The following is a 14773-nucleotide window of genomic DNA, read 5'->3' on the forward strand; positions in this document are numbered from 1 at the left end:
CGTTAATTTTATTAATTTTATTAATTTTAATTTTATTATTAATTATTTAAAATTTATTAATTTAATATTTATTATTATAATAATTAACTATTAAAATATTTTTAGTTAAGATATCTTTATTATTAAACTTAACCATATTATTAATTTTATTAAAAATTATAATTATTATATTATTTTTTATTATTTCACCAATTATAATAATAATTATTTTAATTTTTACAATAATTTTGATATTATTATAATAAATATTTATTAATAATTTTATTTTTAAAATTATTATAAAAATATTTATTATAGTATATAAATTGAAATATAGGAATAAAATAATCCATTTATTTATATTTTTTATGGTTTTTGTGATTTTTAAAGATGGTAAGATATATTATTAAAATAAAATTTTATAAAATAAGTTTGTAATTATTTAAATAAGTTAGGAATTAACTAAATATAATATTTAAATTAAATTTTTAAAATTGTAATTATATGTAAAAATTAAAGGTATTAAATGTATTAAATAATTAATTAAATAAGGGAAGGTTATAATCTTTAATATTTTAAATAATATTATAAATAAAGGTTTAAAGATTTTTATCTTTATAAAGATTAAATATGGTGAATTTATATTTTTATAAATTTAATATTATTTAAATATTTTATTTTTTAAATTTTATAATTAAAATTTAAACAATAAAAACAATATTTCTTATTTATAAAATTTATTTTTTAAAATTTATTAATTTAATTATTAACTATTCTTATATTACATTTTATAAATATATTATTTAAATTTATTTAATTTTAATATTATTATAAAAAATTATTAATTTTAATAAACAGTTTATAAAAGTATAAATATTTATATAAATAATATATTTATTTATAATAAAGAAATTTAAATTTTCCATATTTTTAAGATTAAGATTAAAGTATTTAATATTTTTAATTTTAAAGAAATTTTCATTACTTTATTTATTATTATTATAATTTAAATTATTATTAATATTAAAATTAATATTTTAGTTATTAAAATGGATAAAAGCTTAAGTAAATAAATTTACTGTAAAGGTTATTATAAGAAAAATATTAAGATTAAAATAATTTTAGTTAAAAAATGATTAATTATTAAAAAGATTAATTAAAATATTATTATTATTTGGTATTATTAATGATTATATAAATTATAAATTAATTTATAATTGAATAATTACTTTTTTAATTTTAATAAAATCAAATTAAGTAAATATAAAGAAAGAAGTTTTTTATATAAAAATTTTTAAAATTTTTAATAATAAAAATTATAATTTAATTTTATAAAATTATTTAATAAATAATATAAAATTATTATTAAATATTTAATTAATGTTAATTTAATTTTTTAAATAATTAAATTATTTTAATTATTTTAAAGTTTATAAGGTAAGATTTTAAAAAATTTAAAGATTTTTATAAAATAATAAAAAATTTAATAAATTAATAAATGATTTTTTTAATGGAATAAAAATAATTAATTTAATAAAAAATATTAATATTAAAAAGTTATTATTTAATTAATAGATAAATTAAAATTATATTTTTATATACTTTTTTTTTAAATATTAAAAAAAAATATATAATAATTAAATAAATTTTATTTATTTAATTAAATAAATAATATTATTTAATGTTTTATAAATAAAAAATAGATTTATTAAAGAAAAAATTAATTAAATAAAAATAACGTTTTTTTTTCGAATTTTTAAAATATAAGGATAATTAATTTAAAAAAATTAAAGTAATTAATAAATTAATAGTTGTGTATTTAATATAAGTGTTATATTTAATGTATGATATTGTTAAAATTATAAGGTATAATTAATTGATTAAGTGGATGTTTATAGGGCAGATAATCGGGACGGTAAAGATTGTTAGGTAGATAATAATTTAGGTTTAAGGATTGTTTAGTAGATAATGGCTTGAATAAATAAATCTAGTAAATAACTTAATTGGTTTAATTTGGTTTGGTTTTCCCGTTTTAAATTGTATGGTCTTATGTTAATAAAAGTAAAAGAAATAATGGAATTATTAATTATAATAATATATTATATTATCTTTATTATTATTATATTATAAAATATCTAGGAAGAATATCTAATATTTATAAGATGTGTATACTTATGTGTACACTAAGTGGGTCTAATGACCTTAGGTCATGTGACACCTAGGTTAGGTATTCAGCCAAACTGTTCCTTCTTAAAGCCTGCCTTGTTTATTGAGCTAGCACGTTTCACCATTCCATAGTTAAATCTTGACATAGGAGGCCTGGCAGGCTCACAGCATATTATGGCAGTGACGGCTACCGGCATAGGCAGTTCCCCACATCATATGGTTTATTAATTGGGCCTCAGAAACAAATCGTGTGAATTAATGTGACCGTTTGAAAGAATGGAAGGCAGGCAGGCTATGCTGTGCGACCGCATATATTTTGAGGCCTAAGAGGCAGTTATACGAAGGCAGGCTGACCAGGCAGAATGTTTGTATTATTGTCAAAATAGCGGGGTTATACCTATTATATTCCTCCTCATGTTCCTTCTTCTCACAATATTCCATTCATTCAGTTTAATCCCATTCATTCGATTTACCTTAAGGCTTCTTCTAACTTAATTATTTCAACACCATATCGAACAATGTCGTCCAAAGTTATCGCAAAGATTTCTCCCTTAGATCTTCAAGACCTCGATGCTCCCCCTACTGCATCAATCACTGATGTCAAATACTTGTCTTCATACAATTGGATTGAATCACCTAACCCTACCATAGCTGTCCCTGGTAGCCCAGCACTTTGGAATGCCCCAAAGGTTCCTCAGAGGCTAAAAAAGGACACCGGCCTTATCTATATTGCCCAAAATGCGGCTCGTCACCCCGACAGTCCGCTTGAGCCCCTATTCCGTGCTCTCTACATAACAGACCCCTCCTTCGACATCCAATCCGTTGATGTTGTGACTGATCGAAATAATATCCGCAAACTTCTGACTTTTATTGATCCTACTGCTTCCAGAAACGGACTCGAGGAGTTCACTATCAACATCGAGGTTAACAAGAATACTGCGATATTCAGCCGCGATGAAACTGCCACCCATGAGTTTATCGGCCCTGATGAGTTTAGGGGGTTTGGACACGAATTCGAAAAGGCCTGTACAACTAATAAGATTGTTGGTAGTACTGGACACTATAGAATCATCTCGTATCGCTTTGGTGGACTGAGCATCATCGTCCGCCACGAGACAGACGGATATGTGGATACTAAGGCGGGCTCATCGTCGTCTTCAACCAATAAAGTACAGTCGCCTGTTGACCTGACAAGCGTATTCGAATCACTGTCTCTGTCGCCGACGAACAGCAATGCAGGGACTACTACTACTAAGGGGTCGAAGCTAGTTGTCCAACAAGATGGCCAAGCAGTTTCTCTCAACTCGACGCTTGAAATCAAAACTCGCGTGTCCCACAAGCCCCTCGATATTCGTGAGGTCACACCACAACTCTGGGTATCACAGACCCCTAGGCTAGTACGAGCTTATCATCAGCGTGGAGTGTTCCAGATTCCAACGGTGGAAGATGTCACCGCTCAAATCAAGAGATGGGAACAGGATAACCAAAGGCATTTGAGAAAATTGGCTGCGTTGATCCGCAAAATCGTCAAAATCGTGAAGGATTGTAACGAGAGTGTGACACTAAGGTATGACGCCAGGGAACGCAAGTTGATTCTATCGAAACTCTCAACCCAGAAGAAGATGCTCCCCCAGGACTTGTATTCGAAGTGGGATGCAAGCAGTAACCCCAAGACAGGGACTGACACAAACGTTGCTAAAGGGAAAGCCTAGGTTGCGACGGCTACACCCTTCTAGGAAGATCTTTAGTTAGCACTTTAAGATCAACGAGTTAGTCAGGGTATAACCTGTTATGCATGTACGAAATTGCGTTAATCTCTTCTGGCTCCTATGCCCTGGACCATTACAGAATGGCATCGTATCAGTGATGTGAAAGGTATTGAAATTCGATATCAAGATTAAAACGTGTATTAATCTATATGAAAGAACCGCATTTCTAGATACGGTCCTTTGCCCAGGGATGCTGGCGGTCATATCCATCGCATAGAGCTAAGTCGCGCTCAAAATCTCCATATTCCTCGTGCGTTTCGAAGTGTGTAGTCCGCATTATCTTTCCGCGTTCAGGGGGTTGTATTACTACATGGTCCTTGAGATGTTCTATAGAATCGGAACGCATATTTCCCTGAGAGCCTATCGTTGTCAGAACCACGCCGCGATTGAAATTGTTTATCCTGCGATAGTACGCGTATGATGAATTCGCTTGTGGGTTATTTATCATATCTGATCCAGGCCATGACGGTATACCAGCTCTGGAACCCGAGCGTCGAGTAAGTCGTTCTCCAAGCGATCGTGGTGATGAAGTAAACCGGTCAAGAAACCGAATTTCCGGCAGGATCTTGACTGCGCTTGGAGTACCGAAAATGAGGAACATGCAAGTCATCTCGGCAAGAGCCCAGAGCATCACAGGTGCCGTGTAGTAGATTATATCATCTGACCTAGAATAGTTGAGTATCGCACGAAGGCGTAACCCTGCTGAAGCACAGCAGCTGTAGTGTTTCCTGATATTAGCGTTCTGTCGCCCACCAAATTCAGACGTGTCGAAAGAAAGGATAACATAAAGAGTAAGCCTAGCTTAACATAAGATAATATAGAGCAAAAGCACGAATGGAAATATAGAAGTATGGAAGATATAACCGTTCGCACATACAAAACACCTATAGCAAAGATAACACAGACGCCGATTCTTCTTTTTGTTGACATGTCCAAGCGCCAGATGACGTGCTGCGGCAGAAGCAGAATTGATATATCCGAGCAAAGGTTCAGCACAGCTGACGAGATGCTGAGGGCCTTCCTGTTGACCGGACAGGAGCCGCCGACGAATAGGTGGTTCCAATTTTTCTCAATAGGAACGCAGGCGAAGTTCATGAGGAAGAGAGTTACGATGTAGAATATGACATTCGCGCCCAGCACGCCATAACAGAACCAGAAGAAATTGTTCCGCACGCCGTACGGAATGAGTGAACGGATCCAATCCAGAAGTATTGCCGCCTTTATTGCCAGAACAGCTCCGATGTAGAAACTACCACTGAGGAATAGGGGAAAGAGGATATCCGACATGTTCTTTAGTAGGACATCCCATTGATGAACGAAGGCGCCAGGGTCCTCTACCAGCCGATAATTCAGGTATGCACATACGATATAACAGCCAAGAGATATTAACATTAATACTAGAACTGAATGTTAGAATACCTAGGTAAATAATAAAATCTAGTTGGTGAGTAACCTACTGTCAGGAAACCCAATTTTCTTGACACAGAACAGCCTATGACATGTCCTGAGAAGGACGGCTATAGTTGTGAGAGCCAAACATGTTGGTATTACGGCTTGGGAAATGTAGTTTTTGTTTGGCGGATGGCCAAAGTTTGATGTGATATCATTCGGCGGATTGAGGGCGGGCACGTCAAGGGACGTATCCAACTTGGCCGAGGTTATCAATGAGAGGACCGCCATTAAATTCAGATTTTCCCGCCGGACAACCCCTCCCACATCGCTCGAGTCGTCCTAGGGCCAGAGCGAAGTGAAAACGGGAGATTGCTGTCGGAGCAGCAAATAATGGTTATAAAGAACGAAGTCCTCCCAAGCCGACACATGGCCGCGAACGAGTGGGTAAGAACTCTATCTATACATTAGGTTCAATCAATTCATCTACTTGGAGCAGCAGCCCCTCGGGCAGAATGCGTGGCCGGCGGGCTGACATGCATGCGAATCAACGTGGTAAGTGGGTAAGAAGTTGTCGAAACGGACCCCCTCGACTCAGCACTATAGGCCAGCTGAGGAATGGCAGGGTGGCATCATGTAACACCCGTAAGCAGGCTGTGTCTTTTTATAAAAGCCTACTCGCCCTGCGTGTCTACTGGACCGCCAAGATCTGAGCTGATAGGCGTATAAGATGGGTCAGCATCACCAAGTCATCATATTGGCTAGGCCTATTCTAATGCCCCCAGGTACAGAACTATCTTCGGTGGAAGAGTTGTAATATTGGTAAGATATAATTGTCTTAGTCTTAGTTATCTTGAGGAGTTAATGAAGCATGATCTGTGCTAGTGACGGAAACGACTAGAGGAAATCTCGAAGGATCTCGACTAAAGTCCTGCACATACAAAGTCGATTAGGTACCCAGGAGAGGAAGCTAAGGTATATGGCATGCATAGAAGGTCGTATCGAAACAACCAACTGCCACGTTCTGTGTAACAATCAATGCCTTAAAAAGAGCAGCCATCTCATAGACTCGTAGATTGGGTGCGTGGATGCGAGCCAATTACTAACTCTCGCATCACATAAGTTATGTGAGACTGTGAGGCGCCAAACCACGCAGCGCCCTACATTATCAATCACGTCCCAAATCACATCCACATGGCTTTTCGTCTTATGTCAGTCCGCTAGCCCACGTGTCTTGAACTTCTTACTTTTTTCCAGAGAGCGGCTCAGTAACATGTAACATGTTGTTGTGTTGACGTATATTCAGGCAGCTTTCTTTTTGATGCCCCATACGATATATTCCCGGGAAGACAAGAAAGAAAAAAAGGTATTTTCATGTATTGTTTAGTTTTTTATGCCCGAAGGCGGGGGTGTATTGACTGACGTGAGCTCGACTACTAGCGCAGGCTTTTACGACATCCTTCCATGAGGTCCAATCTAGAAGCATTTCTTGACAGGCTCTTGAATCCTAACACAAGGTGAACTAGCGGCTAATATCAACCCCCCCCCCCATTTCCATCGACTCTTTCATTAATATTACGTGCTTATTATGGGTCTAAACAATGTTTCGAGATCCTTTGCGGGGCCGAGAGTAGCGTATGCGCTCCTGAACCGTGGGGTCGACATGGCAAGGGTCCCGCTGTGATTCTAACCCATGTAGGAAGGACTAGTCACGATGTCTTCATAATAATCAATCGCCTACAATATAGTAAGCTCTAAGACATCTCTCTTGAATCTTGATAGAAACTATGAAATAGCTTTAACTATATCAAATAACTATACACGTTCGAGAACACCTTATGGTTAAGATGTGTTTTTGTTGAAGCTACAAGTTAACATAAGAGGTGCTTGAGGTATCTTGAATCCTCTCCCAACTACGTAATAGAACCTTGGAAGTGATTTTGAAATGTTTCTAATAATAGCTGGTTTGAGCTAATTGAAACCCCTCCGAATAATGTGTTGACGTACAGCCTTAAGAGGTACCTAGGTACGCACGGCTACCGCCAACTCTTGGACACAGCTTGGACCGCCGGTGAACTCACAAAAGTACCTAATCTAAGGCTCAGTGCCTTAGGTATTACTGCCGCGAAGTAAAAATTTACAGACAATTCTTCAATGATAGGATAAAGTACATTTAGGGAGTGTGAGAGTCAAGTAGAGAAAAAGTAGGTCGAATACTTAAACACTATTAAAACATCTAATGATTAGCAATATAAAGGAGAACCAAGGAGATGGATTGTAGATTCATTAGTAGCATAAGGCTATCGGGATATTATTTATAACCGCGCGGCCAACAAGTCTAGTCATCTGACGGGGCAAATAAGTGAAGGAGAGATTAAGAACGTTCTTAAGGATTATACGATGCCGAGCGTCTTCATCTTCCATACTAAAGTTTCAAATGATTAATATTGCACAGTGGTTGATGATTACATATAGTCTTGCATGGGTATAAATTAATTTGCGACGATACGGTGTCTTCAATAACCTACCAGTGATAATAGGTTAGAAAATCTGCTCAACATTTTGAGTCTATACTAAACACTAGGGAGCTGCTTAACAAACTCTTCGTTATTTGTTAGGAATAAACGTTTGCAGTACCATTATTAAAACCCATTGGTTTCGAAGTTCACCAACTAAAGCTAGAAGATGTTCACCGCTAGATTCCCGTGTACGAGTTCGTTATAAAGATAAGATGTTAAACCGGATTTATCGTAAGCTGACGTGGAAGCGCTATGCAGCCGAAATCCGCTTGCACTATTGAGTTGAAGCTAGTCAATGCTATCCGAGCTTTTTCAATGCCTTGGAAAATCCGAAACCAAACAACTTATAAATTTCAATCAACTAATAAAACCAAAGTATCGCGTACCGTTTGACGATGTGGCGGTTACTAATCGTTGTTTTTCTTAAAGTAGTGCTTTTAAGTTTAGGTTTAATTAATGCTAAGTGCCGAGTATGATAGGGGTTGCTATTGATAAATGGACTTAATTTAATCTCAAGCTCTTCTTTCCTTTTATATTTCCCTATAACTCTTTAAACATTGGAAACTTATCTATCATAGCTACCCTCGCAGGTCGCGTACGGCACTGCATGATATTTTTTTGTCGTCTTGTCGTAGGACTATTCTAAGATCTCGTCAGTAATACCGTAGCCAGAACTGGTGACATATTTTCGAGTCCAGCGGTTCTTTCTTACTATATCGTTGGTGTTTCTAGTGCCATGGTGCATTGGGCCGTTGTTATTCTCGCGCTTACGTCCCCAAAGTTCAGTTTGCTTACACCCTACATCCCAAATCCCGGTCTTGTACAACGTGGAAGCCCAACTCAGATCGCCGAATCAGCTCACCACTTCATCCAGTATAGATACCTACCTAGGTAGGTATTCCTCAATATTTCCGTTGTCATCCTTGGAAATATTCCTTCATTTTGGACAAGGTATTCGCCGGAAGAACTCGTGGTAATAACCCCCTTTTGACACTTGTAACTATTACAGCAATTGGGGGGCCCGGGGCTGGAATGGCTTGGATATTAAGAGAGAGAAGGAGACGATTGTTATTGTTGCATACGCCAAGAAGGGCTGAGTAAATGTATTGGCCCCTTATTCCGATCCGTTACGCGTAAGTAGTCAGGGGTTGGTTTAGGATATTATTTCAATCAAGTCTCACTTTCTAAAGACAATTAACCTTCTAGGAAGTTTCAAGCACCGGTTTATAGAGCCGCATTGAGTTACAAATCAATTCCCACAAGGCAAGTTTACCGGTGAATGCAGTTCCACTTCCACGATGATAATGGCTTTGAAAAAGATTGGAACGTGAATATTATTACCCCTACCTTGCAAGGAATATTTTCAGCCGCTCAAATTTTTCATGTGAGTTATCAAATTCAAACCCCTGAATGTAACCCTACTAGCAAGTTCAGCTGTCAATAATGTGTAAAGACCTGGTACATTCATAAAAATTACTCCGGATCATTATCCGAGACGAGTCACCGAGATTGATGGTCAGAGGTCTTGTAATCAACTTTGCTTACATTAAGTTTTAACGAAGTAAATAAACACTACCGGTCCTAATCTAGCATGCATACTACGTTCATAGTATGAAGTATTATAAAAACCAAGCCCTAATACTCATCCCCAACGCAAATAAAATGAGATTACTTTAGCCTTTTTACATCAATATCACTTCTCCATTTATACCAAAGTCATTCTATTGATCATAACATTTTTATCATGGCTTCAAAGGCAGATCCAGATGTTCCGAAATCCTTCAACTGGTTACGCCGTCAGGATCGTTGTAAGTTTTTAGGCATAATAAATTCACAGCAGGCTGGTGCAATTACAAGAACTAATTTGAATAATCGATCTTAGGTTCTACTTATATCAACTATATAGACTTCTCCAATGATTCTGCTTGTTCGTTTGATTTTGGTGATAATGGATATGCCGCATCTTGCGACTATGGTGGAGGCCTGCTCCATATGAGCGCCCGAGACAAGACAAAAGGTGTTATATTTGCTCATGGTGGCTTCAAACATACGTACCACTCATCTCTTTCCCGCGCACAAAGACAACAGGTGGTAAATGCTACATTTGGTCTCAGGATACCGGATAATCAGGAGCTGTTCCAGCAAAGAGATGGCTCGAAAGATCCGCCTTCTATGTTCGAACTTGGAGATATGATTGAAAGGGGCTGCTTTAACTATCGCTGGCCGTTTCACGAATATATTCTACTATTGAATAAATATGGCGAGCCAGATCATCGTGAGACAGGAACGGTAAATATCCCTAAGAGCATAGATTATCATACATTAAACCCTTCATCTGAACACACATTTAATGCCAAATCGGATTCGATATTCTTAGGATAAAATATGGATGACCCTAAATTACTACTCACAGCCTTTTTCTTTTTCTTTGGCCGGATTAGAAACAAATCATTTACTGACCTCCAAACGCTACCTACAGTGCGCGACTGTTTCATTCGTCAAGGATGATGTCCTATACCAAATAATTAGACTTGAGAAAGGATGTCGCCCGGAAGCTGATTCATGTACCCTCTCGCGTTGGGATGGTCAGCTCATCCTTTCTATTGGAGGGCCAATTAAATTCGGGATATTCAGCACAGGCGACAGCGACACAGAAGTCAAATACACCACAGTTAGGTCACACCTTGGAATCATTGAGGACAATATGAATAAGATTCAACTGGAATTTCGAGTACACCAACTATGCGGCGATGAGTACAAGTTATTGCATCTGGAAACCCCATCTGAAAAGGAGAATGAGTGTGGCATAGGCAAGCGTATGGGTTCATTCTATATATCCGCAAAACTACCAGAAACAAAATCACAAAGGCCAAAAGGACAGCAATCTAATGATACACATGTTGTATTTATTTCCGAACTAAGACTGCGAAAAGCAGAACATGAACAGCCTTGGCCTAAAACACCGACTTCAGAGGAAACGTATAACTATCTTGGGGTTGATCCGTACAGTACGATGGCTACAGCGACTATGTGGGATGTTATATTTCAATATCGAGAAGATCAAATTGCTCGTTATTCTGGGTTATCAGAAGTTGATTTAATCGGACGTTGCATGGAGAAGATCTTAACGGTCGAACTTATACCAACAACCTTTTCTACAAATCATGGAACTAGTTTCCAAGAAGACGCCCTAGCTCTAGTCAGTAATTTGTTCGTGCGGCCAACAATTGATCTCCAATCACTATTGTAAGTAGTTCATGAACTTGAAGAAATAAGACCGATTGCTCACATCTTATACAGCTGGAATGTACGCTTCCTTGTCAAAACTTACCGGCTTTTATCAAAAATCACCATTACTCCAAGAGATGATTCTTCAGTTCCGCAGCTAGATGAGAGTCAGGACACGATCAGTGTTAAATCACTGGGTTCAAGCCAATCTAGTGTCCCGAGAAAAGGCATCTTTATCTACCGCCCCGAATATTCTTCGGATCAGATACGTGCTCTGAACGGCATTATTATATCCCAAATGGAGCGGCTTCAAGTGCACATAGAACAAGTCATTGCTTACATTGTCCTCGCTTTTCTCCGACCGGGGCTAAGAACTAACCTTCCTCCGCATTCATCCAAAGCTTTCCATTCGAACTATTACTATATAACAATTTCAATATGGTATGTTGTAAGGAAATGCGAAAATTTCAAAATTGCGTGGGATTGGACCCAAGGACAAAGTCCCCTCGATGATTACCTCGCCCCCGATCACCTAGTGCCAAAAGACGGCACAAAGGATAAAGTGGCGTTCTTGAAGTGGTATCATTACGTGTCGGTTATGAACCTATTAGAAAGACAGAAACCTCTTCCTAAAGTGTGCAAGGAGCCGAACCTCAGAAGTAAGGTCAAGCAAATGGAAAGATACGTTAGGCGTATCGCGGCAGAGAAACTATCATCTAATGTACCGTTCTGTGCCGACAACGAGATTCTGGACAGACTAGGGTTCTTAGCTAAGTCTCTAAGAGCAGAAAACTCCAGATCGCAAGGTTCGGTCGCGATGACTATGGCCAAATATATTTTAGGTCGTGATCCCACCAGAAGCCTTAATCCGGGTCGTCTCCAGGATGGCGTGAGAGGGCCAACCACCGGCCCTTGGGAGATCTATGCGCTCTGTCACCACAGTCAGCTGTCTGCAAATAGTTACAAATACACAAAGGTCGATGGCAATCTCCGGGAGCAAATTGCTGAAAATATTGAGAAAAGCAGGCGTAATATTTCCCAGTTTATCAACGGGGAGGTATGCCTTGTTCCATGCTGGGAAAGGACAAATAAGGCTTCATTTCAATCGGAGGCAACGAGCGTCTTGGCATCTACCCTACTGAGTATCTACAATAAAGACTTGCATCTAGATTCAGCAAGTTCTGCGAGCACGGCAGATGACCGTTCTTCGTGTTCGGCTATGGAGTTGAGCGAGATCGGTGACCTCAAGGTCATAATACGAAATAAAACTTCTTCAACAGAGAGAATTCTAGCCAGGCTAGAAGCATCCGGAAAGCAGCCAGCAATTAAATGGAAGAAGTACCGACCTCCTCAAAAGTATCACCCGTTGAGCTTCTTCAACTCACTGGATAATACACTAGAAAGGCTTAGTTCTGAAGAGACTCAGGAAAAGTTAAAGATCTTTCTGTCTCACCGGCCGCAAACAAGCAGTGGACGGGAATCTATTCCAGAACAGAAATCTTCTAATGTTGAAGAAATTCTCAAGGAACATACATTTTCCATCGTCGATTTTAAAGCCACTATACCTGAGCAATGGGGTAATTATACTTGGCAAGGGTATAATAGTGACATATTGCGTGTCACTGATAGGAAACGGGACAGCAATACCAACGCTAAAATAAGGAAAAGATTTTCGAGTAGTGTAAGACGTCTCAATATTTACGTACTTCCTTATACCGATCAGGACTGACAAAATATTATAGCTTGTTGACCAAGGTGTTCAACATCGAACGATTATCTTGTCAACGTGGGTTTTCTAAAAAGGCTGTAGTTATTCTGACTCGATTCCGAACTAACTGTATAACAGTCCTTTCGAAAGGATATTCGAACGTCGTTTCCTGAGTCTATTTTGGCAGGCCTTCCATGTAGACTCCAGTGACTGTTTTGTTGGCCATGCCTCGGCATTGCCCGACTTCTCCTGTCAAATCAGCAACACCTGGTGCGCACGAATAACCGTCCGAGGCTGGTCAATGTCAAAGGTTACACAGAAGGGTAGGAAAGAAAATAACGACTATCAAGATAGTATATTCAAGGCAAGGTCAAATGAACCGATCACAGTACCGCATTTACTTGAAGACCTGCATAAAAAGGCTGTAGGTGAAAAACAAGCAGTACCAATTGTCGTGGAATTGAAGATTTCTTCTATTGTCCTATCTACAAATAAATTCGGCGACTTCAGTCAATGCACCATCATTTCGGAACGGCTGGGCTCAAGGTGGGAGGACGTCAATAAACAATGCCGAGCATTATGGGAAAAGTTCATTCATCAACCCCAAAGTGCTCGTTGTCTTGTCTTTCTAGCCCTATTAGGGCTATTGTGCCAACAAATGGAAGACGACTACCGAAAGGCCATGGATTACTTCACCCAAACACTTGAGATTGATGTAAGTACTCCTTTAACACTTTTCTGACTTCGTAGCTTAGCCAAGAACAGAAAAAGGTAATATTCGACGACGAAGATATGCTTAAGGATGGGGAGTCATTAAACCAGTTGAAACTCAGTTTATGGAGCCTGGAATCATTGATAGAATTACGCAACAGCCTCACAGACTCCATAACCGTTATTAAGGAGGCAGCAACTGAAATGAGAAATCAGATTAACAAGGTTGGTAGCATGCTCGTGATGTTAACATTTTTGCCTACTTGCTTAAGGTACTAATGCGTTTGTCATAGGGTCCAGGCAAAAGAGGTGAGGTACTTGAAAAAATGTGTCAAGACTCCTTGGGCGATTTCTCAAGAAACCTTGGCCAGTTAGCTGCGTTAAACGCGAGGTTTAATCAGATTGTCAATTTAAACTCTCGTTATAAAGACTATGTAAGTCTCAATACTTACCTCTTACATTGACCAGTTATGCAAAGATTCTCATATAGATATAGCTCTCCACTATTTGGTCCTTGGAAGACAGTAGAAACTCAATTTCTCAAAACTCGATCATTAAAAAATTGACATATTTGACTATAGGCTACTTGCCCCTAGGTCTAATGACGGTAACTTACCTTCAATAATACGTTTATTATTTCAACTTACCATGGCCTAGGCTATTTTCGCGATCCCGCCTGATCAAAATGTGCTTATTCCAAAGATGGGACTACCGGGATTCGTTATCGCTATTGTCGTATCGTTCATCGTGACGTTTACGATTGTATTCTCCTTGGAACGAATCCTGGGTGGTATCGGAAAGTTAACCACAGCACCATCACCACCCCATAGCGCCAAAGATCCTCTGGCTTCGCAATCGGGGCAATTAAACCACTTAAGGGCTCTTTTGAATAGGCCTCGGGGGAAACCGGAAGACGAAGAGCAGGCACATACGTCTGCCCACGCATCTAGACTAGACTCAACGGCGAGCACCGTTTAGGGCTTTGGAGCTACTCATGTTGAAAGGTAGAACAATAGGAGATAAACAGAAACATGGCTAATATGTAGTTAAGTTAGTTAAATGTGTTGAGCTAAACTTATTAAATTGTTTTGATTCTTTCAGCTATCAATTAAAACGAGGCTATTCGGACCCCTATTCGATCCACTTTTATCGCCCCTTTTGTGTTTTGCTTCAATTTTAGCTAATCAGATCTTAGTCTTAGTGATAGTTAAAGCTGTAATTATCTGTCGAACATACCGCTGTAGCATTAAGATGTAGTTTAACTTACATATACACGCTTGTTAAGACATTTAGTAATGTACCTG

General features: G+C 38.1%; 4 protein-coding genes across 4 annotated transcripts; 3 read left to right on the plus strand and 1 right to left on the minus strand.

The window, feature by feature from the left end:
- Positions 1-2266: 2266 nt before the first annotated feature.
- On the plus strand, positions 2267-4236 carry F4813DRAFT_308675 (uncharacterized protein). The gene is made up of 2 exons (XM_049240847.1): positions 2267-4020; positions 4071-4236. The coding sequence occupies exon 1, from the start codon at positions 2664-2666 to the stop codon at positions 3855-3857; it is 1194 nt and encodes a 397-aa protein (XP_049094435.1). The 5' UTR covers positions 2267-2663; the 3' UTR covers positions 3858-4020; positions 4071-4236.
- Positions 4081-5594, minus strand: F4813DRAFT_394637 (uncharacterized protein; the record flags this gene model as incomplete). Its single annotated transcript, XM_049247589.1, has 3 exons — positions 4081-4711; positions 4792-5311; positions 5372-5594. The coding sequence occupies 3 exons, from the start codon at positions 5592-5594 to the stop codon at positions 4081-4083; spliced, it is 1374 nt and encodes a 457-aa protein (XP_049094436.1).
- A 2865-nt stretch (positions 5595-8459) lies between these two features.
- On the plus strand, positions 8460-8810 carry F4813DRAFT_377822 (uncharacterized protein). The gene has a single exon (XM_049245279.1). It carries the CDS (start codon positions 8559-8561, stop codon positions 8715-8717), a length of 159 nt encoding a protein of 52 aa, XP_049094437.1. The 5' UTR covers positions 8460-8558; the 3' UTR covers positions 8718-8810.
- A 223-nt stretch (positions 8811-9033) lies between these two features.
- Positions 9034-14598, plus strand: F4813DRAFT_377824 (uncharacterized protein). Its single transcript, XM_049245280.1, has 10 exons — positions 9034-9630; positions 9705-10111; positions 10302-11068; positions 11123-12731; positions 12793-12836; positions 12897-13473; positions 13524-13694; positions 13763-13903; positions 13966-14076; positions 14127-14598. The coding sequence occupies exons 1-10, from the start codon at positions 9567-9569 to the stop codon at positions 14445-14447; spliced, it is 4212 nt and encodes a 1403-aa protein (XP_049094438.1). The 5' UTR covers positions 9034-9566; the 3' UTR covers positions 14448-14598.
- Positions 14599-14773: the final 175 nt, after the last annotated feature.

Source organism: Daldinia decipiens (genome assembly GCF_022478715.1).
Source record: "Daldinia decipiens strain CBS 113046 unplaced genomic scaffold F4813scaffold_68, whole genome shotgun sequence".
Classification (NCBI taxonomy): Eukaryota; Fungi; Ascomycota; class Sordariomycetes; order Xylariales; family Hypoxylaceae; genus Daldinia; species Daldinia decipiens.

Bases quoted from the DNA above. Each gene is read 5' to 3' on its own strand.
- F4813DRAFT_377822 (XM_049245279.1), top strand. From the start codon at position 8,559: ATGGTGCATTGGGCCGTTGTTATTCTCGCGCTTACGTCCCCAAAGTTC.
- F4813DRAFT_308675 (XM_049240847.1), top strand. From the start codon at position 2,664: ATGTCGTCCAAAGTTATCGCAAAGATTTCTCCCTTAGATCTTCAAGAC.
- F4813DRAFT_377824 (XM_049245280.1), top strand. From the start codon at position 9,567: ATGGCTTCAAAGGCAGATCCAGATGTTCCGAAATCCTTCAACTGGTTA. The intron at 10,112-10,301 runs GTAAATATCCCT...CGCTACCTACAG, and splicing joins ATCATCGTGAGACAGGAACG to TGCGCGACTGTTTCATTCGT. The intron at 12,732-12,792 runs GTAAGACGTCTC...AAAATATTATAG, and splicing joins GGAAAAGATTTTCGAGTAGT to CTTGTTGACCAAGGTGTTCA.